At 40.5% G+C, this 26124-nt stretch overlaps 1 protein-coding gene across 1 annotated transcript in view; it reads left to right on the forward strand.

The window, feature by feature from the left end:
* The window catches only part of LOC134351477 (protein kinase C-binding protein NELL2-like), a 374438-nt gene that overhangs the window by 111926 nt on the left and 236388 nt on the right, over nt 1-26124 (forward strand). Inside the window, exons 8-14 of the mRNA XM_063057673.1 lie at nt 1013-1186; nt 2840-2936; nt 5956-6028; nt 6551-6633; nt 9813-9941; nt 14796-14898; nt 22027-22118. Coding sequence (XP_062913743.1) covers nt 1013-1186; nt 2840-2936; nt 5956-6028; nt 6551-6633; nt 9813-9941; nt 14796-14898; nt 22027-22118 — 751 coding nt within the window. The remainder of the gene's footprint in view (nt 1-1012; nt 1187-2839; nt 2937-5955; nt 6029-6550; nt 6634-9812; nt 9942-14795; nt 14899-22026; nt 22119-26124) is intronic.

Consider the following 26124-nt stretch of genomic DNA (forward strand, 5'->3'; position numbering starts at 1 on the left):
GAGAGGTGAACTAGAATAGAGAATAGGAAAAAGAGCAAAGACGTGAGGGGGGAAGAGATTACTGGAAGTTGGAGAAATCGATGAACCCTTCATTTTGTTGTTTATTGCTGAGAAATCAGGATTAAGGCTAATGTTAAAAAGTGAAAAAGAAAGGATGATTATTGAATTGGTAATGCAAGGTAAGATGTTTAAAATATTAAAGCATTGGTTATTGGTTTTAATAGAAGCTATGGTGTTTGAAGAATGTTAATAATTATATGTATATAAAAGTGTTTGCTTAGTCTGGTTTCAACACAGTGAATGAATTGAATCATTTGAAAGATGTTTAGAGATTCGAAGAATCTGCTACAGACTCTCAGGAAAGATGCTGATAGCCTGTTTCTTGATGCTGTGGTATCCAGAACAGGAGGCCTTGTCTCTGGGCAGGGGATAAGTCCTTTACAGATTATTTTATTTTTTGTTTAGACATGCAGAATAGTAACAGACCCTTTTGGTCCAAAGAGCTTCACACTGCCCAATTACATCTAGAGACTAATTAATTTATTAACATGTATGTCTTTGGAAACCGGGAGGAAACCAGGGCACCTGGAGGAAGTCCGTATGGCCACAGGGAGAACATACAAACTCGTCACAGACAGCGGCAGAATTAACCCGGATTGCTGGTATTGTAATAGTGTTACGCTAAACTACAGTGCTAGCACACCGTCCAAAGAAACCCAGAAGGATTAAAATCAACACTCACAAAATCTGGAGGAACTCAGTAGGTCAGACAGAACCTATGAAAATGAATAAACAGTCAATGTTTCAGTGTAGAGAAGAGAGTTGTAAATATTTAGGATCCATTACCTCAGGACGGTGAATGCTTGGTATATTAAACATTGATAATGATAGTTTTGGAGATTGAATTAGGTGACATAGATATGGAGCTGCAAAGTGGATTGGATTAGCACAGTAGGCTTGAGTGACAATGTGGTCTGATCTCGCTTCCATCTCTTGTATTTGTCCTTGCTAGGTACCTGGAGGTGGAGAGCAGCGGCCATCGGAATGAAGTCCGTTTTCATTATCGATCTGGGAGCCGTCAGTCCCACACAGAGGTGTTCCCGTATGCCTTGGCAGATGGCCAGTGGCACCGAGTTGCCTTAGTCGTTAGTGCATCCCATTTGATTTTATACGTGGACTGTAACAAGTAAGAGATCTCCTTAATCAAAAATGTTTTTCAGGGACCAATGAACAAAAGAAAATGGAACTGCACTACCTATCCTGTGTTAACAGTTCGGAGAGCTGGTGATACACTGAATCCCAAAAGTAGCCATTTCCACCGGAATCAAATTAGTGCTTTTTTCAATTTTCTAACATAGATTTCTATTTTTGATAAATATATTCTTATTATACCTACAGCCAATTACACCACTGGTGTTTGGGCAGCGGTGAGGGTCTTCCATTTCTGTCGGTGTTTAGGGATTTCTTCATTGTGTCAGTAGTTGCCTCTCGGTTTTCACTACTGTCAGTCATGCAAGTCCTGGGAGGAGACTCAGGAATACTGTCACACTCAGACGTAGAAGGAATCTCCATTGCTGTTTCCATAACAATTTTGTTTTGCCAGTCAGGGTTGTTAGCCCTGAGCTGAACCCCAGTACTTGGAGGTCCGGTGGACCACTCTTAGTCCGGCCTCTACCCTTTGACCTGTTTGGCATGGGTGACCCAAAGCACAAGACCCTGACTCTAGACAACATAGCTCTCTGGGTCACTGGGGTATGCACGCCTCCAAACCCTATGATAAGGTTGTGGTCCTTTTGGAGGATGATATTATTATAGATAATGCATTTCACTTTGAAATGGACAATTCCTCATTGGGATGAAATTGAAGGAACAGTTTAACATTGCTCCAACAAGAGCAATCAAAGTGAATGTAGAACTCACATTAGTCAGTGGGTTTACACAATATTTACCAAACTATTTGCCAAAATAAATATGCAAAGATTATGACACCTGTAAAATCATTCTTGGAAGAGATCATGCATTCTGTAATTAATTTTTACCTTATTTCAAAATGTGGCAGAACTCATTTTTGGCCATGTTGCATTGCATGAGAATTTGGTTGTAAGTGTTCTTGGCCTGTATAGCCCCAGTCTTTGGATTCTGGATGACAAGTCCCAGCAAATATCTAGATCAGTCTGGTATGTAACATTGAAGCTACCATGTTCCCATGTTTAACTGGTTTATTTCTTTATTAGATTGGGATGTGGAAGACACTTTTGAAGACAGCTTGATAAATTATGTGGCTTTCATGACAATAACCAAATATAAATGATTAAAAACACATGAAACCCACATGAAAAAATTAAATAGTAGCTCTTGACTGAGATTTTTCAATTATTATGAAATGCTGTTCTTATTGATCTTTTAACTTGTGTCATCCTTTTCAAGACACAAACTTAGCTCTTAACATTTCAAGTTCAATTTCAAGTTTAATTGCCATTCAACCATACAGGAATACCCATGAATACAAGTACTAACACACTAAAACACTGTTACAGCTCAAGAAACCATCTGGAGGATGCTTAGTATTGAAAATATCAAGGCAAATATGCATCCTTAATGAACTATGGCCTATACTCTCGTTTCACATTTTCAGAATCAGGTTTATCATCACTGGCATATGTAGTACAATTTGTTGTCTTTGCAGCACCAGTACAGTACAATACATAATAATAAAAAAACATGAATTATAGTAAGTATATATATAAAAATAGTTAAATAGTTAATAGTTCTATAGGATTCTAGAACGATAGAATGAATGCTTCCTTAACAGAAGTATTACTTTGTTTCCTTTCTTCAGGATTTATGAGCGACTTATTGAAAGGCCATATATAGACATTCCAACGGGCTCAACACTTTGGTTAGGACAAAGAAATAATGTACATGGCCTTTTCAAAGTAAGTGATTGTTGTAATGTGGAATTCATTTATTGCAGCACTAATTTTAATGAATGGATCTGTTGTTTGGAAATGTTACCCTTTTTTTGAATTATAGTTATTTTTTAAAGACATAGACCATTGAAAATTGTTGGCATATTTTGCAATCTATTCTCAACTGTACCAACATCAGTAAATTGCCAGGTTTTTCAGACGTATGAACCACAAAAATAAACTGCCTTTACAGTGTTGCTTTCTAACTATAGTTCCAGCCATGCAGAGTTACAATCAGTGGCCACTTTATTAGACACCCCCTGTACATAATAAGGTAGCCACCGAGTGTATGTCTGCTGCTGTAGCCCATCTAATTCAAGGGTTGAGGTGTTGCGCATTCAGAGATGCTCTCCTGACACCGCTGTTGCAGCCTGTTATTGTCATCTTCTGCCTGCTTGAACCAGCCTGGCCGTTCTCCTCTGACCTCTCTCAGTAACAAGGGATTTTCACCCACAAGACTTCTGCTCACTGGATGTTTTCTTGTTTTTCACACCATTTGCTGTAAATTTCTAGAGACTTTCATGTGTGAAATTCCCAGGAGATCAGCAGGTTCTGAGATACTCAAACCACCCTGTCTAGCACCACCAATAATTCCATGGTCAAAGTCACTTAGATCACATTTATTCCCCGTTCTTATGTTTGGTCTGAACAACAACTGAACCTCTTGACCATGTCTGTATGCTTCTATGCATTGAGTTGCTGCCACATGATTGGCTGATTAGCTATTTGCATTAACGAGCAGGTGTACAGGTGTACCTAATAAAGTGGCCACTGTGTGTATTTCTAGCTTGCAGTACTATATCTAATTGCTTAGCAATTCTTCAGTTACACTGTGATTGTACAATTCAAAACAGAGCTATGGGCTTGCCTGGATATTTGCATGTGTAGATAATCTTCCAAATACTTGACAACCATATTATTAGCTAGCATTCTTTAACATGAGTGAAGATCATATTTTGCTTTGACATTAATAATCAAATAGGAATTTTGTGGACTGTGACACCATTGTTCTGTGTTTCCCCTCACCTCTATTCCCCACTCTGACCTTTTACCTCTTCTCACCTGCCAATTACTCCCCCCCTGGGTCCCCTCCTCCCTCCATTTCTTCTATGGTCCATTATCCTCTCCTATCAGATTCCTTCTTCTTCAGCCCTTAATCTTTCCCAGCCACCTGGCTTCACCTATCACCTTCCAGCTAGCCTCCTTCAACTCTCCTACCTTTTTATTCTAGCATCTTCCCCCTCCCTTCTCAGTTCTGAAGGATCTCGGCCTGAAATGTTGACTGTTTATTCATTTCCACAGCTGCTGCCTGACCTGCTGAGTTCCTCCAGTATTTTGCATGAATTTATTTTAAATTCTATTAATTCAACAGCATTTTTATTGGCATGGTAAAATTAGAGTTTGAACTGAAAGTTGGATTGTATACTTGTTTTTGTTTACTTGTGCAATTCAAGGTGAAAGAGTAGGACTGACTGAATTCTTTTTTTAGAACTTCATGTTGAGCGTAGGGTGAAGTGGACGATCTTTCCTGAAACGATGCAAAACTCCTCAAAAATCCCAAAGATGAGGCCATCAGCAATGCCAGTGAGCCATTGACATTAGCTTTTGCAGACTCTAACAGAGCAATCTATTAGAATAAAAATGAAAATTCACCCAAAGTTTACCTAACAGAAATGAAGCAGCTTAAAAGTGAAGGCACATCTCTGAGCCGGTCCCTTCCTACTGTAGAAAACTCCAGTGTGAGACTTTCTTTCAGAAGCTGAGCTTGGTGTGTGTGTGTGTGTGTGTGTGTGTGTGTGTGTGTGTCAGCAACCTTGGAGAGCTTTAAGTGCAGCACTAGATTGTAGGTTCCAAAGTCACCAACCAATGTCATCAGACTCTCAGAAAATTGTCCTCCACTGCCCCACCAGATCAGTTGACTTCTGTTGACCCTGGTCTTGGCTCAGAGAAAGGATCCATTTCGTGCTGTTGTACTTCTGGTCAGAGTTTCCAGGAGTAGAACTTAGATGTTGAACAATGACCTGCTATCCTCCGTCAAGAGCCCTCAGAACCATATATTAGCAATAAGGGGACTTATTGTTGACTTGACTATTTGCCAGAACTCTGGAGAGTGAGACCTCTGTCGGTCAGGGTCGACCATGGATGTTGCATCATTGCTGTCTAGATACACAAGCTAGGGCAGTACGATATGGAAAGCAAGCTGTTGCCCATGTAGCAGGCTCCCCGCTATCCACGCATCTGATGAACACGAAGGATCAGCAGAGACCAACGCAGTACCAGAAGGGTTGCTGGAGTTGCCAGACGGCATTGAACTCAACGCAGAACTGCCTTAGGGTCTCCAGCTCTGGATTTTTTTCCTCAGGATTTACTCCTGAAGCCTACCCCATGAGTGGGTGTAGCTGAAAGGCAGTGGAGGTTTGAGATCAGAGTTTTCCTTCTCCTAGATGAGCTGCCTACCAAGGCTGACAAGCCCCATCTACCTGAAGCAATTGGTTTTAATGTGCCAGTAACCCACCTTTGCTCCTTCTCCAGTCAGTAGAAGTGGTTCCGCTTGGCTTATCAGCTAAGCCACATGTTAAGGCCAGGAGATGGACTTGGTTATGAGAGGTGATTGGAGATGCATGCCATTGGGAGCATTTAATAGGTAGTGGGAGCTTGTCCCTATTACCACTCCCAGCTCTAACAGCCTTAAGGAACCATACTCTGGAGAGTATAGACTCTTTTTCTCTCATAATGAGACCTAACCTATGTAAAATCCTCTAAGTGTGGACTTCAATAAAGCCATGCACGGTTGTGTTAAGTGTTCTCTTTTGTTGTATCTCATCCCGTCTGCAATAAAAACCAACAGTTCTTAGGTACAGTATATACAGTACAGGAATTTGTTGATGGTCTGCTGTGCAGTCCATAGGTATATGATACGTAATAGAGGATTCTGTTGATGTTCTGCTGTGCTTACATCCAATTTTGAGACTTTCTTTTTCTACAGGGTGTGATGCAGGACGTGCAGATTCTTGTGATGCCGCAAGGATATATCACTCAATGCCCAGACCTCAATCGAAGTACGTTTAACGATTCCATTAACTGGATATATAAATATGAAAATGTACATATCAAGAGGCTATCAGAACAAAAGGCAGTAGTGCTTTTAAGCAGGCAGTCATGACTAATCCATTAGTAGGATAGATTTTTAAAGCTAGGAATGTTTTCAAGTTATGAAAGCTTCTTGCAGTAAAATGCCCTTGAACGTTTCAGAATAAATACTGTATTTCATAATCTTCTGGTTGGGAGATTTCAGTAATTTAAAGCATCTTAAAATTAGATACACTAAGAATTGGAAAATGGTGTGAATGTATGATTTCTGAAAGACTATAACATAGTTTGAATAATAGATTTGATAATCATTTGCCGGTCAACTAAAGATTCCCAGCTAAAATTTGACCTTTCTCCTTCAACAGTTGAAATAGCATTTCGATTATTTATGATTCCCACATTGCCATTTCTCTGAGGTTTTCAAATTTTTTTCTTCTCTAATTCCTGAATTTTGCCTTCATGTTTTAAGTACTTCACTTCTCTCATTTTAGCTTGTCCAACGTGCAATGACTTCCATGGACTTGTGCAGAAGATTATGGAGCTCCAAGATATTTTAGCCAAAACCTCAGCAAAGGTAAATCTTTAATGATGGTGAAAATTATTAATTTCTGCAACCTTCGGTAAAATATTATTTATAATACATCCTCAGACAGTTTCTAGGTACCCTAAAGAATTTCACGCTTGCTGTTCTATGCACAGACGGTGGAACATTTGCCACAGATTCCCATGTTAAATGAAATGAATTGTAAGGATTTTTTTTTCATGATTTTAGTTGAAAAATGTTAGCTAAGATGTTGGGGGATATCTTGGTCCACTATTAATTAAATTGAAGATTAATGTAATGACATGAATTCTGTTCAGATTGCAACAGTATTAACAAAAACATATTCTGTGTTTTGTTCAAAAACCATTATAATTTAATGAAACAACAAACATATTTTGGGTATTGTACGATGACATGATGAACATCTTCCTTTGGGTTACAACCCCTCATGCAAAAAGATTAAATTATCTTCCTTGGTAAAATGCTATTACATTACAAATCATTTACAGCAAATTATAATGTTACCTTTCCATATTGTCTAGGCCAATCCTTATCTCTTGGCAGGAACTAGAAATAATCACTTTTCATTTAATAAGTTCGACTAAAGTTAGGCTCCCCAAGCTACAATAAAAATAGATTTATCGTTTTAATCAATAAGAAAAACTTAGGAATTATAAGATTAACCAGAACTGGGCTGCAACAACTTTGAGGGCCAGTTTGGGAATGATGCCTGCTGAGGATGTCCAGGATGCCTGCCACCCTGGCCATTTCCTTTCTCTTCTACCTTCTTGAAAGCCTGAATAATCAGACTCAAGAATAGTTTTATCCCCACTGCTATCAGCCTTCTGAACTAATCACCTCTTTTACAGCCCCTTCCCAGTGCTGCTGCCACGTTCTCAGCCTCAATATTCTCTCCCTTAGTTATTTTGTTATTGTCATATCACCTCTTCCTTTTGCGCTATTTCAGATTACACTACTGTCTTTGCACCATTCTATTGATTTATGCTCAGTTCTGTGTTTTATTACCATATACATTGTTCACTATTGAGCACATCTACATGAAACTCTCTCATAGGAAAGCACCCCACCATCCAGGCCATGCTCTCTTCTCGCTGCTGCTGTCAGGCAGAAGGTACGAGACTCTCAGGACTCACACCACCAGGATCAAGAGCAGTTAATACCCTCAACCATCAGGCTCTTGAACAAAAGGGGATAGCTACACTCACTTGCCCATCGGTGAAACGTTCCCACAGCCAATGATCTCACCTTAAGGACTCTTTATCTCATTATCTCACATTTTTGTTATTTATCGCTATTTATTTATATGTGCATTTGTTGTCTTCTGCACTCTGGCATTGATCCTGTTATAGTTACTGTCCTATAGATTTGCTGAGTATGCCCACAGGAAAATGAATCTCAGGGTTGTATATGGTGACATATGTACTTTGATAATGAATTTATTTTGACTTTCTCTGCAAGCTTCACACAAGCAAGGAATTTCATTCCACCCGGGTACAGTGTATATGTCAATAAAGTGCTGTGTTCTGTTCTGGTCTGACACGATAGCGTGATCAGCTGCTCACGAAGCAAAGTGTGTAAAGGAGACTTCAGACTGCTCTGCAGTGGAAATCTTACTGCCCTGTTTCAATATTCTAAATCTAATCCAGACCACCCATCATGGCAGATGAAGTCAACAGAAAAAATATTAACCAGAAAACAGGCATTATAAAAGAAAGATGCCTTTACAGAAGATATTTTAAATTCTATGCAACATGGGAGATAGCTTCCTTCATAGAACATAGAACAGTACTGGCCTTTGATCACTCCAAGATCAATATAACACTTCCCCTGAACATAGTTTTTCATTTTTCTATCATCCATGTACCTTTCTAAGAATCTCTTCAATGCCCCTAATGTATCTGCTTCCACCACCACCCCTGGCAGGACACTCCACACAGCCACCACTCCCTATGTTTAAAAAAACTACCTCTGAATTCCTCCCTGTACTTTCCTCTCATGAATCAGAATCAGGTTTATTCTCGCTGGCATGTGACGTGTAATTTGTTAACTTAGCTGTTCAATGCAACACATAATCTAGCAGAGAGAAAAAATAAATAAAATAAAAATAATAATAATAAACACGTAAATCAATCATGTATATTGAATAGATTTTTTAGAAAGTGCAAAAACAGAAATACTATATTTAAAAAAGAAGTAAACTAGTGTCCAAAGATTCAATGTCCATTTAGGAATCGGATGGCAGAGGGGAAGAAGCTGTTCCTGAATTGCTGAGTGTGTGCCTTCTGGCTTCTGTATCTCCTACCTGATGGTAACAGTGAGAAAAGGGCATGCTCTGGGTGCTGAAGGTCCTTAATAATGGACGCTGCCTTTCTGAGACACAGCTCCTTGAAGATGTCCTGGGTACTTTGTAGGCTAGTACCCAAGATGGAACTGACTAGATTTACAACCTTCTGCAGCTTCTTTTGGTCCTGTGCAGTAGCTCCCCTCCCCCCCCCCATACCAGACAGTGATGCAGCCTGTCAGAATGCTCTCCACAATACAATTATAGAAGTTTTTGAGAATATTTGTTGACATGCCAAATCTCTTCAAACTCCTAATGAAGTATAGCTGCTGTCTTGCCTTCTTTATAACTACATTGATATGTTGGGACCAGGTTAGATCCTCAGAGATCTTGACACCCAGGAACTTGAAGCTGCTCCCTCTCTCCACTTCTGATTCTTCTTTTAGGATTGGTATGTATTCCTTCGTCTTACCCATCCTGACTTTATATTAGCCATATTAGCCATTGCCGCCCTAGGAAAAAGATGCAGGCTGTCCACTCAATCTATGCCTCTTATCATCTTGTATACCTCTATCAAGTCACCTCACATCCTCCTTCACTCCAAAGAGAAATGCCCTAGTTTGCTCAATCTTTCCTCATAAGACTGCTCCCTAATCCAGGCAGCATCCTGGTAAATCTCCTTTGCACCCTCTCTAAAGCTTCCACATCCTTCCTATAATGAGATGAGCAGAACAGAACACAATATTCTAAATAAGGTCTAACCGGGTTTTATAGAGCTGCAACATTACCCTGTGACTCTTGAACTCAATCTCCCGGCTAATGAAAGTCAACACATCATGCTTAGTTATTGACTTGAAGGATAAAAGTGATGAAACGTCACAATGACTGCATGTAAATCCATACATAGTTGTCGTACGCCGAGAAGAAGATGAACAGCTTGGATCAGTGTTACTGTGAGAAGAGCTGCAAGGTGAAGGACAGAGTCTACAGGGAATCAGTGTATTGGACAGACGGCTGTACGAACTGCACTTGCAAGGTACCTCTCAACTCTGTCTCTCCTACCAATTCCGACTGTCAATTCCTGCTCTGTGTTATGTTTTCCATTGTCCATCATTGCAAAAATTACTGTCTTAGACCCAAGGAGTTGGACAGGGATTGTTGAACGGGGATTGTTAAGGGGGAAATTCTCCATTCTCCACAGGAATAAATTTCCATAAGTCACAACAGTTGTCTTTTACAGAGTACCTTTGATTTTGAAAATACTCTGGATGTTTTATATGAGAGGGGATAGGGTGGGTGGGGCTGACAGACAGAAGAATAAAGGGATGGGACAATGAAATTAAAACAGAAAATGTTTGAAGGCAGGCAACATCTGTGGGGAGGGAAACAGAGTTATTATTTCAGGTTAATCGGGAAGATTATTAACTTGGAATGCATGGTCTGTTTATCACTGTATTAATGCCACCCGGTCAGCTGAGTATTTCCGGCACTTTCTGTTTCTGTGGCATTATTTAACCCTTTATTGTAGTGCAGAGATGATTTAACAGAATTTCTGTTCCCTATTAAGTAAGCCATTGTTACGTATTTAATATTTCAATAATATTTGAGTAATTGTGTGTGTGTGTGTGTGTGTGTGTGTGTGTGTGTGTGTGTATGTGTGTGTGTGTTGATAAAGCATTCTAGTTTGTTTAACTAATTCATCAGTGGTTATATGTATAAATTTGCGAATTGCATGTGCAATCACACCACCACATGATACATGAATGCTCTGCTTAAATTAAACATGAAATTAGACTCACATTTTGGACCCCAATGTCTTCTTTTGAATTGTTTTATGTTTTGTAACTTCAAAACATTAACAGCCATGACACACGAAAGCTCCAGTACTGTGACTAAAGAAAACAGGGGAAGATAAGAGACTGAAGGAATGGTGGGAGAGGACAATCATACAACAGTTGATTGCAGTTGGATAGTAGACTTTGTTGGCCATTCATGACCTCATTGCAAGCTTCAATGTTACTGATCAGGTATGGGAGCCTAATAGAGGGTGAGTCAGTAGCTATTGATGCACAGCAGGAGGGCATGCTATCTGTACTTTGAATTTAATGCTTAAGGCCAATTTATGGGAAACTTGTTCAAAGATATAAGAGAAAACAGCATAAAAACAGGAGAAGATCTGCTGTAATATTCATCAAAAGATCAGTGCTACTGCGAGAAGAGTGATAATGTTGATCATCTCTCTGAATGCCATAATTTCTTTCTGATCTTTGCTTTAAATGAACTGAACAATGGAATTTTCCAGAAAGAATTCCAGAAATCCATCACCCATGCATTGAGAGAAGAGCATTCTCCTCCATTAAGAGCTTCCCCTTATTCTGAGATAGTCCCCCGCCTCCAGTCTCAGACTCCTTGGCGTGAAGAAACTTGGTGTGAAGAAACATGAGCCATTGTCAACTGTGATTTTTCAAACAAGGGCTTCTATCTACTCAAGTCTGCTTCTGACTGTACCATCAAGCAGAATTACTCTGTTTAATCCCAATAGGAGCTGATTTCAGCTGAGAAACTAATGCAGTGGTAGGTTAAAACCCTCAAGTCAGCAAGCAATACAAATTCTGCTTACTAGATCCAGCTGTTTAATCCTGTACTGTGTACGTTCAGCCATCCATTGTTTCCAAATGCTCCATGTGGTCAGGGAGACTTACACTGAAGTTAGACTTTGTAATTTATGTAGAGGGTGCAGCCAGGACAATTTTGTGCATTTTTACCCCCACATTTAAAGCTGCTGAGAGTAGCAGTACCAGAAATCTCACAGCAGATGGAAACTACACAGAAAAATAAAGCTATTCTCCTTGTGAGCAATCAATTAAACTTAACTTGTAACAATTAAACACCTACCTGTGAATAATATGGAAATGATCATTTAATACCATAAGGATAATTGTGATGCAAATTTGGACAGGCAAGCAGGAACAAAGATACAGAAGGATCTAAAGCAAATTAGGTCGCATGTCAAAATCAGTGATAATTTTTAACAAACCCAGAGTTGAAAAAGGATCTAGACTCAAGTCAGTGGGTGTTTACAAGATACCCTGTGAAATTGGAGCAGTGTATATCAGCCATATGAGATGTATGGAGGAATCCCACATCTAGGATCACAGGAGCGGTACTCATTTGGGTTACCCAGAGAAATTGGCAGGAGCAGAACAATGCATTTGCAATGACCATAGGATTGATCTTGATGGCACAAAACTACTGTACCGCACCAATGGCTTTTGGGGCTGCCTGGTAAAGGAAGCCATTGAAATACAACTAAAGGAAAAGATTTTAACAAAGACGAAGTAAGAACAGGAATTTGATTGTAAGCAAGGCAAGAGAGTGGAAACCTGGTTGGATGAAGACTAACCAATCAGGAGGGACAGATGACTACGGGGGGTATAAACACTGCTGGACTAGACATGCCAGGCATCTTCCCTGAAGATGGCAGAGTTTGTCATCAAAACGTCGGTTATAATTGATACCTGCACCCAACAGGAAGCCCGAGAAGACATTATTCATGCCTAGAGTTCCATTCCTTTGAAACTGGTACAAGAGAAGAAATTGCCACCAATGTCAGGCATGGTAGTGTAGTGGTTAGTGCAAGTGTTTTACAGTAACACCAATCACCAATTGGGGGTTCAATTCCTTGTGGGCTGCCTCCAGCACTATCCTTGGACTGTGTTGGTCATTGACACAAAACGACATATTTCACTGTATGCTTTGATAGCTCGATGTGCATGTGACAAATACAGCTAATCTCTTACCTCGCACTAATCTGTTTACTGAGATTCTACCAAAATCATTGTCAAAGATTGCTTCATTATATCCCTTGACAACAATGAGTATAATCTTGTTGACCCATAGAGAGATACAGCATGGCAAGAGGCCCCTTGAGACACCTCAGCCATACTGACCAAGTTACCTTCCTGAACTAGTCCTACTTGTTTCTGTTTGGCCCCCGTCCACTTCTTATCCATGTACTGTATCGATCAAAATGTATTTAAATGTTGTAATTGTACCCTAGCCTGCAGGTCACTCTTGGGCAAGATGTAGCACCTGCTTAGCCCCCAATCAGGGTCATGTGAATCCATGGGAGCAGATGGTGGATGGTTGTACGAGCAGCTGGTACATATCACAAGTCCTGGTTATGCGACTACTGACGCCAGGCAGACAATCTATGAAGAGTATTGATAATGGCTGAGATCATCCATCTTGTAAAGACACTGCTCAGAACAGGACAATGGCAAACCACTTCTGTAGAAAATTTGCCAAGGTCCACCATGGTCATGGAGATACCATGATTGCCCAAGGCATACGACACAGCACATAATGATGATGATGAGTTATACCCATTTCTACTTTTCCTTGGGCAGCTCATTGCATAAGATCACCACCCTCTGTGTGAAAAGTTTCCCCTCAGGCCCCCATTCCATCATTCCCCTCTCACCTTAAACCTATGCTTCCTAGTTTTAGACTCTCCACTACTCTGGAAAAAATACTGCAAGGTCACACCTCATCCTCCTACAATACAGGGAAAAATACCCCAGCTTACCTAATCTCTCCTTTCAATGCCAGCAACATCCTTGTGAGTCTTTTCCAGCTTAATGACGTCATTGCTCTTCTCTGAATTTGCAAAGATGCAAAAACAAGAGGATATAAAGCTCTAGGGAAAATTTCTGGTGAGAAGTTTCAACTCATTCTAACCACATTTAGCACAGTCTTCTGATAGCATGAATATCAGTTTCTCCTTCCAGTAAAGAAATCCAGCCACCCCACCCCCACTTCTCTGTTCCCCACTTTGACCTTTTACCTCTTCTCACCAGTCTATTTCTCTCCCCTTTCTCCTATGATTCCCTCTGCCCTCCTATCAGATTCCTTCTTCTCTGGCCTTTGACCTTTCCCACCCACCTGGCTTCACCTATCAGCTTTTAGCGTGCCTCCTCCCCCTACCCCACCTTTCTATTCTGGCATCTTCCCCTTCCTTCTCAACCCTGAGGAAGGGCCTCAACCTGAAATGTCGACTATCTATTCATTTCTACAGATGCTGCTGAGTTCCTCTGGCATTTCTCATGTGTTGCTTTGGAATTAAATACATTTTAGAAAAATCATGGAACTAAAGGCTATGGAGAACTAGCACAGAGAATGAGGTGAGGCATGAGGTGACAATGTAGGTTTGAGGGACCTAGATATCTTCTCCTTCTCCTCTGCTTGTGTATTCTTATCAAGCATGGACGGCCCACTGTACAACAAGTAGTCTAGCTCTCTTACAGGCCCTGTAAACCAGGATCACTCCTGATCTCTGATGCCGTCTGTTTGGAGTTTGTGTATCCTACCTGGTCAACCTTTATGCTCCTGTTCTTATCTCCCTCACAACCCAAAGGCATGCTAGTTGTTAGATAGTGAGTTACTGCAAATTACCTATAATGTAGTAGGTGGCTACTGAGTGGATTAGTGAGGTGTTAGTGGGTATGAGTGAGTGAGAATAAGAATAAGTAGGACAAAGCTTTTGTCCTGTGAGCTTGCATACAGTTGACAGCCTGAATGTCAGCCTTCAGTCACACGAATAGCATGCATTGTAACAAGTAATTTTGCAGTACAAAACAAAACCAGTTTCTACCTCATTTAAAATGAGAAGGACTTCTATGAACCAGTTGAAAACTCTGTAAATTAGGTTCCAGAATTGTTTATATATTTTTGTTGTAATATCATCAGTTCTTTGGAGTTTGACATGCAAGAGATTTACAGGAAGCTTACTCTATATCAATCAGCCATAAGTTATTTTAGTGGTTAATAATTCAGCAATGTTGGCAGCTAGCACAGACAGTCTTAAAATAACATTGTGTTATTTTCCCAGAATGGAACAGTACGGTGTAAGAGGCTGAGCTGCCTCCCTGAAAATTGTCCTCCAGGTAAAGCTCCTATCTATGTGGAAGGCAAATGCTGTAAGGAATGTCAACGTGAGTATCTTACAATGTTATCGACATTTAAATGCTGTTAGGTGTCTATTCATTACTTCTTGAAGTGTTGTGAACTTCATCAAAACAATTTTATTTCAAAAAGGTTTAATCTTGATCCATATCTTAGTCGCAATGTCAAAACATGCAAAGGCTTTAAGGGTGGTATAGAAACCTTGGAGTTTTGTTTTCTATATCAATATGCACAAAATGCCAGAGGAACTCAGCAGGTTAGACAGCATTTACGGGAACGAATAAACAGTTGATATTTTGGTCTGAGACCGCTCTTCAGTTCTGGAAAGAAAGAAGGAAGATTCCAGAATTTAAAAAAAGCGGGCAGAGGGGATGGAGGAAGCTAGAAAGTGATAGGTGAAGCCAGGTGTGTAGGAAAGGTAGAGGGCTGGAGAGGAAGCAATGTGATAAGATAGGAGAGTGGACCATAGGAGGAAGGGAAGGAGGAGTGGACCCATCGGGAAGTAATAGGCAGGTGCATAGATTTTCATTTTCTACTATCCTGAATTTCTTCATGATTAGTTACGTACAAATCAAGCTCATGTGTTCTCAGATGAACATTCAGAAGTATTCTGTACCTCTTCCTAGAGATGCTGCCTGGCCTGCTGCGTTCACCAGCAACTTTGATGTGTGTTGCTTGAATTTTCAGCATCTGCTGAATTCCTCGTGTTTACATTCAGAAGTATTCATCCATTTTTTAAAGTGATTACAAACACGTACTTTGTTTAAGATAGGCCTTGGCTAAATTGCATATTTAACCTTAAGACTTGTCCCTCTTCCCTGCTCCCTATGTTGTTCTATAGGCTTGCTTGAGTTCCTGTGGTCCCTTGATTTACCTCAGTGGCTCTGGCATACAGCCTCCTGTTCCATGTCATTCATCTATGAATCTTAGTATATGAGAAACCCAACTGCTGCTGTGCATAACAAGAGAAACAGTTAATATATTAAATAGTTAAATTAAGTAAATAGTGCAAAACATGTAGTGAGGTAGTGTTTGTGGGTTCAATGCCCATTAAAAAATCAGACGTCAAAGGGAAAGAAGCTGTTCCTGAATCGCTGAGTGTGTGCCTTCAGGCTCCTGTACCTCCTCCCTGATGGTAGCGATGAGAGCCATGACCTGGGTGATGGTGGTCCTTAGTGATGGATGCCGCCTTTCTGAGGTATTGCTCCCTGAAGATGTCCTGCATGTTACAGAGGCCAATGGTCATGATGGAGCTGAGTGACTTTACAACTCTCTGCAGTCGCCCCCATATCAGACAGTGATGAAGACACTTAGAATTTATGACTGTCTTTGGTGACATACCAAATGTCCTCAATTAATCAAGAGAATGAATAAGTAAGTTAAAATATAATAAATAAATAGGGACCACAGTAGTGTGGTGGTTAGCATGATGCTATTGCAGTCCGGGGCATTCCACAGTTAAATTCCAGTACCATTCTGTAAGGAGTCTCTATCCTTCCTGTGGAATGCGTGGGTTTTCTCACGGACCTTCAGTTTCCTCCCACAATCCAAAGGCGTCCCGGGTAGGTTAATAGGTTATCGTAAGTTAGGGTTAGGTTTGTCATTGTTTGCGGGGGTGGCATGGCTCGATGGGTCAGAAGGGCTTTATCACTACATTAAAAATAAATAAACTGAGCCCTTATTGGTGGATTGTTAAAAAAATGGTTTATTTTGGATATTCCAAGTGTTTTATAACTTTAAAAAGGTGTGAAGAAGGCAGGAGAATGTGGTTGAGAAGGATCATAAATCAGCCGTGATCGAATGACAGAGTAGACTTGATGGGCCGAATGGCCTAATTCTGCTCCTATGTCTTATGGTCTTATGAAAAATGCCTTTTGAATATAGAAATCTCTCATGTTTATTAAATAGAGAGAATGTCATTTGACAATATGATGTGTGTACTACAGGCAGAGTAATTGATAAGAGCCTTTGAATGTAGATTTTAATCCAGCTGCAACACTTGACACTTCCTTGGCATTTATCATGCATAACGGTCAGTGAGCTGCCATTCGATGTCACTTCTTATTATTGGAATAATATTAAACCAGTGGAATCTGCAGAATAATCCTCAGACAAACAGATTCGGCACACAAATTCTGAAGTTTCGTGTTCAGTTCTATTCCACAGTTGAAACAAGACTTGTTCAAAATTTGTATTTGCAGGTGTTTGTAGAGAGTGCAAATCCTTTCTGCTGTTCACAAGTTCATCCTCGATTGGCATAGTTTTCTGTTTTTTTGTTTATCATGACTACTTTGACAGATCGCATTACTGAACTCTTAATGCCGAATAATAATTCCATATCTTTGGGGTTTATTTGTTTATTTATTGAGGTACAGCGCAGAGTAGGCTGTTCCAGCCCTTCAAGCTGCCCTGCCCTACAAACCCCAGATTTAATCCCACCCTCATCATGGGCGAATTTACATTGCTGCCTGTAAGGAGTTTACATTTTCCCCGTGACCACGAGTTTCCTCCGGGTGCTCTGATTTCCTCCCACAGCCCAAAGATGTAATTGGTCATTGTAAATTATCCCCTGATTAGGCTACGATTAAATTGAGGGATCGCTGGGAGGCATGGTTTGAAGGACCAGAAAAGCTGATTCTGCGCTCTATCTCAACAAATAAGTAAATGAATAATATAAAAAAATTAACCGATAAGTCTTGGGACCGTGGGAGGAAAGAGGAGCACCCAGAGGAAACCCTGGCAGTCATGGGGAGATCGTACAACCTCATTGCAGTCAGCAGTGGGAATCTCTTGCACTAAACTACTTGTGCACTCCACATGAACGCAATGCCTCATGACGACACCCCATTACAGCACTGAGCAGACGCCGGTTAACATGCTGACTTTGAAAGAGGAGGAAACGGATAGACCATCTGCACCACAGACTCCATGTGTCTCCACCTCAGCATTCTGATTGAGAGTCCCTATACCACCCTTTGCATAGTGCATGACTGTTTGGCTGATTGTCCAAACACTAATCTAATGAATCTCGCCAGCAAGTTATGAACAAGGGGTTCTGCACATCGCAAACACGAAAAAGTCTGCAGGTGCTGGAACTCCAAATTAATACATGCAAAATGCTGGAGGAACTCAGCAGGTCGGGCAGCGTCCATGGAAAAGAGTAACAGTCGACGTTCCGGGCTGAGACCTTTCGTCAGGACTGAGGGGGAAGGGGGGAGATGCCAGAATAAAAAGATAAGGAGGGGAAAGAGGCTAGCTGGAAAGTAATAGGTGAAGCCAAATCTGCAGATGCTGGAAATTCAGAATAATATACACAAAATGCTGGAGGAGCTCAGCAGCTCAGGCAGCATCTATGAGAAGAATAAACAGTTGACATTTCCAGCCGAGACCCGAAACTGATGAAAGGTCTCAGCCCAAAACTTCGATTTTTTAATTCCTCTCCATAGCTCCTGCCAGACCTGTTGAGTTCCTCCATCATTTTGTGTGGCTTTCAGGCAGGAAATTGCAGCCAAGAAGCCAATATAATTGAGAACCCAGTGCCACCTTATTTCCACCAAATTGCTGGAGTTGGCCCACCAGCTGTTGCTTTTAAATGGCTGAGGAAAATTACAAGAAAAAAAACTCTCTGGGGCAAGTAAGAAGAGCAGGCGCACTTGTTTCTTCAGACAGTCTTTTTGCAGCTTTCATGGTAAATTGTCCATTTGTGTAAAACCTTCCTAATTTCTGTCTGACTGTAAACAAAAGGAAAAGTATGGTGCAGAGATTCTGTAAGGGTCAGCGATTTGAGCTACTGGTTGCCCAGGTTCCCAATCTGGGATCCATTGACCCCTTGATTAATAATATTGTGTCATAGCATAAGAAAGGCACTAGTATGCCGCTAAAGCAGCAAAAATGAAAAGAACCCCCCCCCAACCATTTTATTTTAAAAACAGGGATTTACACCGCCATCAACTGGACAAATCAAGAATAACATGCATGGTGTTTATTTAGGGAATTGAAACACCTTCTGCTCAAGTAGTAATACTCAGCAATCTTTACACACCGAAAAGTTTACATTTTCAGCTTTGCAAGTCCCGTAAAGATATCCCACCAATAGGCTGCCAACAACCAGAAAGCAAATCATAATGATAAAAGACTGAGGAATTAAACTATTTTTGGTTTCCAATCAAACATCAAAACTTATACGGTCGGTTATCCACAAACTAAATAATTAGTCGGGGACTTGAAGTCAAGTACCAAAATTAGCTGGCAGCATTTCTCAAATAACGATAATAAGTTTAAGGAGCTTTAGTTGTGAAGTGCTCGAGGCTGTTCTGATCTTTCTGAAAGGTACTTACATGTAGGTACTCTCCGGGTTACTGGTTAGTCATGTACAGTCTGAAAATACGGTGAGCATTTTGGAGACCGACAGCTGTTGTGGATTGTAGCATTTTCAACTGTCCAGGAACTCGGCTCTTGATCATATTTCTGAGTTGCAAACTTTTTGGGTTATGAACGCTTCACAGGAACGGCACCTATCTTAACCTGAGGATGATCTTTATATATGCAGGTTGACACTTTATCCTACTGCTGAAACTCTCGTTCAAAACCAACTTTGGTGACACATCCATAACCATACCACCCTTCAGGATATTAAGTTATGTATTTTTCTATCTGATTAACCACGTTCAGCTTTTATTTTGAAATGAGCAGTTTCGTATCACTTCCGATTAGGTTACTTCCTGTGCATCCAGGAAGTAACCAGGAATAGTAAATGGGAGAGCACATTGGCTGGCAGAAGGACAGAGGTTTATGTTAGGAGCTAAAGAAGTTTTTATCTAAAGCCATCCTGTTGTTTCTCCAGCAGAGGCATTGTTTTTTCACTCCTTATTCACTATGTCATGCCTTTGAATAAAATCAAGGAGGTAGGATGCCTCCCACATATGCTAGTTTTTATACCTGGTGTGTTTGAAACTGGAAACCAGAGCTGTGGCACACAAGGCAAAAAATGGGAAGAGCTGCTACAGATTTCAAATGGACCAATCAATAGCTGACACAACAGAAACGGCATTTGACCAGCAAATAAGCCACACCCCACACGACAGTCCAATAGAGATGGAAGATTGTATGGGCTTTGTTTTGCGGGGAGAATGAGTCTTGAGAGTCAGGAGCCTACAATAACTTTCATGATTAGTGTTTTACTGATGTGGTAGGAGATAAAATGGATGGAGGAAATTCACATGCATGATACGAAGGTAGGGGAAGAAAGTAATTAATGCACTGGCAGGTGCTCTTTCTAGCTTACACTGGATGCCTCAGAAGTGTCCACAATGATTTATCCCAGGACTATGTGGTCAATTTTCACCCACATTACTCCAAAGGAAGAACTGTTTAGGAAAGGACGTCATCCCAGGAGGCGACCCCTGCTCACCGATGCCTGGTCAAATGTCTAGAATGATGAGGAGTGACCCAGAAGTAATCATTATGAAAGATTCAAAGTTCATTTCTTATCAAAGTATGTATGTAGTATGGAACCCTGACATTCATATTTCCACAGACATCCGCAAAACAAAGAAACACCACGGAACCCATTCAGGAAAACATTAAACGCCCAACATGCAAAAAAACAATAGAACACATTGTGCAAACAGCAAAAGGAAAGCGAAAAACCCCACAGAATATGAGATATCAAACAACATTGAAACAGCCTGGGGATTCTCAGTTCAAGCTGCAGGCTGCAGAACCAGGCTGCCCCAATCAAAATCACACAAAATAGCAATTTTAAAAAAAGGAGTAACCAGAACCAAGAAACATATCATAACATGAACTTCAGAGTCCAATCCATAAACCATGCTGATTAAACCTTGCCCAAGACCAAAGCCTCCAGCAGCAGTCAGCAAGAGGTTCCTCCGGTACCCTATTCTGGCAGAAAAATTATTTTCAATTGCTGAAATCTCCTCGAACCTTGTGTGATTTGAAAATGTTGTAATATATTGTTTCTGCCATAAAAAAGGATATTTTATTCCATTTTCAGTACTTGTTTGTACAGGTCACATGGGCCAATCACTAGAAGTTCTTGCAAGATCTGAATTCCACTTGGGCGTGTGGTGATTGAATGGTGCTGTCATCCAGCAGTAATGAATTCACATAAATACCCACTACATAAATCACAGAACTGTTGCCATAAACTTTTAAACTGACTACTTACTGTTGTGTTTAATAATTAGATATCGTACAAAGAAATGTTCTGAATTGAAAGCAGACAGCTTGTCTTGACACTCTGTGTAGAACAAAGTTGGTGAGAGTCTGCTTTTTGAAGATTGTCCAATACAGTGGAATTTTACTAAGGTTATGAAGATATGTTTACTATATAGATGTAGATAGTAGTTACTGCCCGCTACGGCACTGGCATTTAGGGCAGCAATGAAGGTTCCCCATCTCTGTCTGTCCTTGGCCATCTTCTCTAGTGTGCCCCAGGTGTGGTTCAGGGTCCTCATTTCTACTTTTATGTTATGGCGCCAAGTTGTCTTTGGTCTTCCACGTTTCCACTGCCCTTCGGGGATCTGATGAAGTGTTGCTTGATGATGGAATTGGCCTCTCTTTTCATCACTATATAGGTGTGAATGAGAATAAAAAGACTGAAGATGCAGAAAATCTGAACCAAAAATAGAAAATCCTGGTTTAAGTAGGTCAGGACAAATTTCCAAAAAAGTTAACTTTTATTATCCACAACTGTTGCTTGACTTCATAATCTTTCCAGTGTTTTCTCTTTTCTTTTGTTTACTGTACATGGAGATAAGTTGCCTTGATGTGAGGTTCTCAATGACTGTAGGCAATTCTGCCTTTGCATTTGAAAGCTGAGCGGTGTTCTCAAGGTTTGAACGTGCAGAAATAAGCTGTGTTTCGTTCGAAGCTAAAACACAATGTATTATGAAGTTTCACTATGCCAAAACCATTCAGCTCAGTCAAGTTTTGATCCCTTGGACAAGATGATAGAGTGAGTCAGCAGCTTCGGATGGAGAAGTAAATGTTAAAATCAACAGTTGGAAAGTACTGGCGATGTTAGCTTTGTATCACATAATATTCATGTAATTTTCATTTTTGTTATTCAGGAATAAGGTTTACTTCATTGATCAATCAAAGGATTAAAATATGAAACATTGTGTTTTTGTTATTAGCTGTATGTGTCCTTGGCAACAAATTTTACTACAATGGGCAAAGGATGGCAGAATGGAAAGCAACAGGAGAGTGTTATCTATTGGAGTGCAAGGTAGGAACTGCTTTAATGTCACATTTTTCTGACTAAGGCTTTGAAACTTAGAGTCAAATCTGAACTTTCTTCTATTTGAAAATTACTTCCCTTGCTTTGTTTGTTTTTAGGAAAAGGGTGCCTCTGACAATGGGCACTTTTATTTTACATCCTTTGTTTTACATAAGCAATGTGGATCAGGCATTGGTCAGGCCACATTTGAAGTGTTGTGAGCAGGTTTGGGCAACCTATCTAACAAAGGATGTGCTGACATTGGAGAGGGGAGGGTTCAGATGAGGTTTAAAAGATTGATCCTGGGAACGAAAGGCATGTTTGATGGCTCTGGGCCTGTACTCACTGGAGTTTAGAGGAATGAGGGTGATCTCATTGAAACCTACCAAATGTTGGAAGGTCTAAATAGGGTGGACATTGAGAGGATGTTTCCAATAGTAGGGGAATTCTTGGACCAGAGGATGCAGCCTCAGAATAGAAGGAAGTCCCTTTAGAACAGAGGAGAAGAAGAAATTTTTTAGCCAGAGGGTGCAGGAGACTACGTCACTGGGTATATTTAAAGTGAGGCTGATAATTCTTGATTAGTAAAAACGTCAAGGATTACAGGGAGAAAGAAGGACAAGGGGTTGAGATGGGGAAATAAATGAGCCATGATGAAATAATGAGGCAGATTCGATGGGCAGAATGGTGTAATTCTGCTCCTAAGTGTTACAGTCTTTCTCTGTGGCCTGTGCCATTATGGTGCTGATGCTAGTTACAAAATCCTACTTTTCTGAGCCAACATACAGCATATATGTCCTGAATAGAATGGTGTCTGATTTGGAGGGAGGATTGTTTTTGATGATGTGCCCAGGATCTTTCTGTTATTGTTGAGTTCACCAGATACAAGGGTAGAAAGTTCTTGATGGTATTTGGCAAACTGGTAATGCAAATTTGGGTGTGTGCCTGCAAAATTTCATTTCATTGATGTCAGTGGAGCCACATTTTGGAAGCCATATGCAATGTGTTTACTTCATGGTACAGAGGATGAAGTTCTACATATGAAAACCATTTTAGTAGTATTTCGTCTTCAATTTTATGTGTTAAATGTATACAGGAATATATGTGTATACTGCACAAAAGTTCTGAAATTTATTGGAAACAGTAGAATTGAACTTCAAAAAAAAATCAAATCAAGTTTAATTATCATTCAACCATACATAGATACAGCCAAACAAAACAGCGTTCTTCTTGGACCAAGATGCAAAACATACACAGCACATTCAAAAGAGTGAGAAAAAACAAGTCACCCAAAAAGACATATACATAGTCTAAGTCCCGGACTGACATATCCCACAAATTAATGGTACAGTCTCCCAGCTGTGTAGATACATGCAATCTAGCCTGTCATTCTACTGACTGAACATTGGAGGGCAGTCCGCAACTGAGCATGGACACCACACAGCACTGCCCCCCGGGTCTCCTCATCTGTACTGCGGCAGCAGGCAAGCCCGCGGCTTGAGGCCTAGACATCAATACAGCCAAGGCTATGCAGCTCCTATATTGCCTGTCTTTCTGCCAAACAAGGGAAACAGGCCTATGGCATCTCACATTATCAATGTTCAAAAAACTCTTGCAATTGCAGGAGAAATGTCCGAGCAGAGTCCAATGTATTTGTACTGTTACTTTGTACGTTTCGAACCTGGGTCAAGGATGAATTCCTACTTCAGTTACTTCTTTTTTTTAAGGTTATCACCTGTTGTCAAATACACTATGTTCTGTGAAGTTCCAGCCATCACTGGCTTTATTTTACTAAGCGAAGCAAAGACAAAGCCCAGACAGGGACATGATGAGGGGTCAGGAAGTTGGATAAAGGACTCAGACTAGAGTTTCCATTTTTCAATCTATCAATCTTGTGCTGCAACCAGATTAATAGTCACTCAGACATAAAGAGGAAGTGTTCATTGATATCAAATGTTTTCAGCTTCAGTCAGATTAATATGATGGGTATAGATAGGGTAAATGTAAACAGGCTTTTTCCATTGAGGTTGGGTGAGATGAAAACTAGAGTGAAATATTTAAGGGGAACCTGAGGGGGTACCTGTGTCTGCTGTACTGCTCTATGACGCTAATCTGAAAATAAGTATTAAGAACTCAGAGATCCCAAGGGTCATTTAGAGTTATAGAATAGTACAGCACACAAGCAGGCCCTTTGGCCCATCTAATCCATGCAGAACCATGAAGGAACAAGCAGGATCTCCCAGTGGTCACCCATTTTAATTCCACTTCCCATTCCCATTCCAATATGTCCATCTGTGGCCTCCTCTACTGTTGTGATGAAGCCACACTTGGGATGGAGGAACAACACTTTATATTCTGTTTGGGTAGTCTCCAACCTGATGGCATGAACATCAATTTCTCAAGCTTCTGGTATTGACCCTTGCACCCCCCCCTTCACCATTTCCCATCCCCTTTACCCCCTCTCACCTTATCTCCTTGCCTGCCCATCACCTCCCTCTGGCACTCTTCGCCCCTTTTTCTTTTTTTCATGGCTTTCTGTCTCTTTCACCAATCAACTTCCCAGCTCTTTACTTCATCCCTCCCCCTCCAAGTTTCACCTAATCTCTCCTCCTCCCACCTTTTAAATCTACTCCTCAGCTTTTTTTCTCCAGTCCTGCTGAAGGGTTTCAGCCCGAAACGTCGACTGTACTTTTTTCCATTGATGCTGCTTGGCCTGCTGAGTTCCTCCAGCATTTTGTGGGTGTTGCTTGTTAACAACCACATACGCAAGGTTATCCAAATGCATTCGGCAGTCAATTCCAGAGACCAGTTAACCCTATTTTAAAATATTAATTGTTATAACAATGCTTCTGCCGTTCTACTGTAAAATTCCTGTTTCTTTGTAAAGCTGGTCAGCAAAATACTTAAAAATTTACATGAAAGTCTTAGTATTAAACTTTTCCCTCTGTCACTTATCAGAATGTCAAAGGGAGTGAATTAGAAATCACAGTTTCTTTGATCTAAAATTCCAGTTGTTTTATAGGAGCCCCACCAAGCAAGATGTCATAGAGTTATAGAAAAGTACAGCACAGAAGCTGTCTACTCCCATCAACCTGCACCAGGACCATAGCCCTCTATACCCTTCCCATCCATGGACCTATCTAAACTTCTCTTAAACATTGAGATTGAGTTCATATGCGTCACTTGCACTGGCAGCTTGTTCCACACTCTCATGACGCTCTAAGTGAAGAAGTTTCCCTCATGTTCCCTTTAAACTTTTCACCTTTTGCCCTTAACCCATGACCTCTGGTTGCAGTCCCTCCCAACCTCAGTGGAAAAAGCTTGCTTGCATTTGACCCTATCTATACCCCTCATAATTTTGTATACCTCTATCAAATCTCCCCTCAAACTTCTATGTTCCAAGGATAAAAGTCCTAACCTATTCAATTTTTCCTTATAACTCAGGTCTTCCAGTCCCGGCAACATTCTTGTAAATTTTCTCTGTACTCTTTCAACCTTATGTTTCAACATAAACCAATGTGTGCCAAATATTTTTTGCTGATGCGTCTGAAGCGTGGGCTTGTGGTTGGAGAAAAGGGAAAGCAGTGAAACCAGTGTTCAATATTTCAGATAACATGCGGCTTAGAGAGTAAGATGTGTGTTATGTGGGAAATTATTTTCCACTCTCTGTGAGCTTGTGCACTTAAAGGCTTCTAAATTATTTAAGCACATTTGTAAAATTGTGCTACAATGGGAGGTTATTCAGTAGGAAAAACTAGTAATTAAAAAAGAACCAAGCTTTAGTTTTACCTGCAGTGTCATGAATGTTGCTCTGTAATAATGCTTTTTAATTGATTACCTCTATCCAGATCTAACAACACACCATTACATTTAGTCATTGATTCAGGAGATGTAGATATTGCTGGCAAGGTCCATATCTGCTTCTAATTACCTCCTGAACTGTGTAGGAAGTCAAGGACATTCCAGGGTCAGCAATATTGAAAAGATCTTAAAGTCACAAACAGACTGCATTGCA

This window comes from Mobula hypostoma, chromosome 9 (genome assembly GCF_963921235.1).
Source record: "Mobula hypostoma chromosome 9, sMobHyp1.1, whole genome shotgun sequence".
Taxonomy (NCBI): Eukaryota; Metazoa; Chordata; class Chondrichthyes; order Myliobatiformes; family Myliobatidae; genus Mobula; species Mobula hypostoma.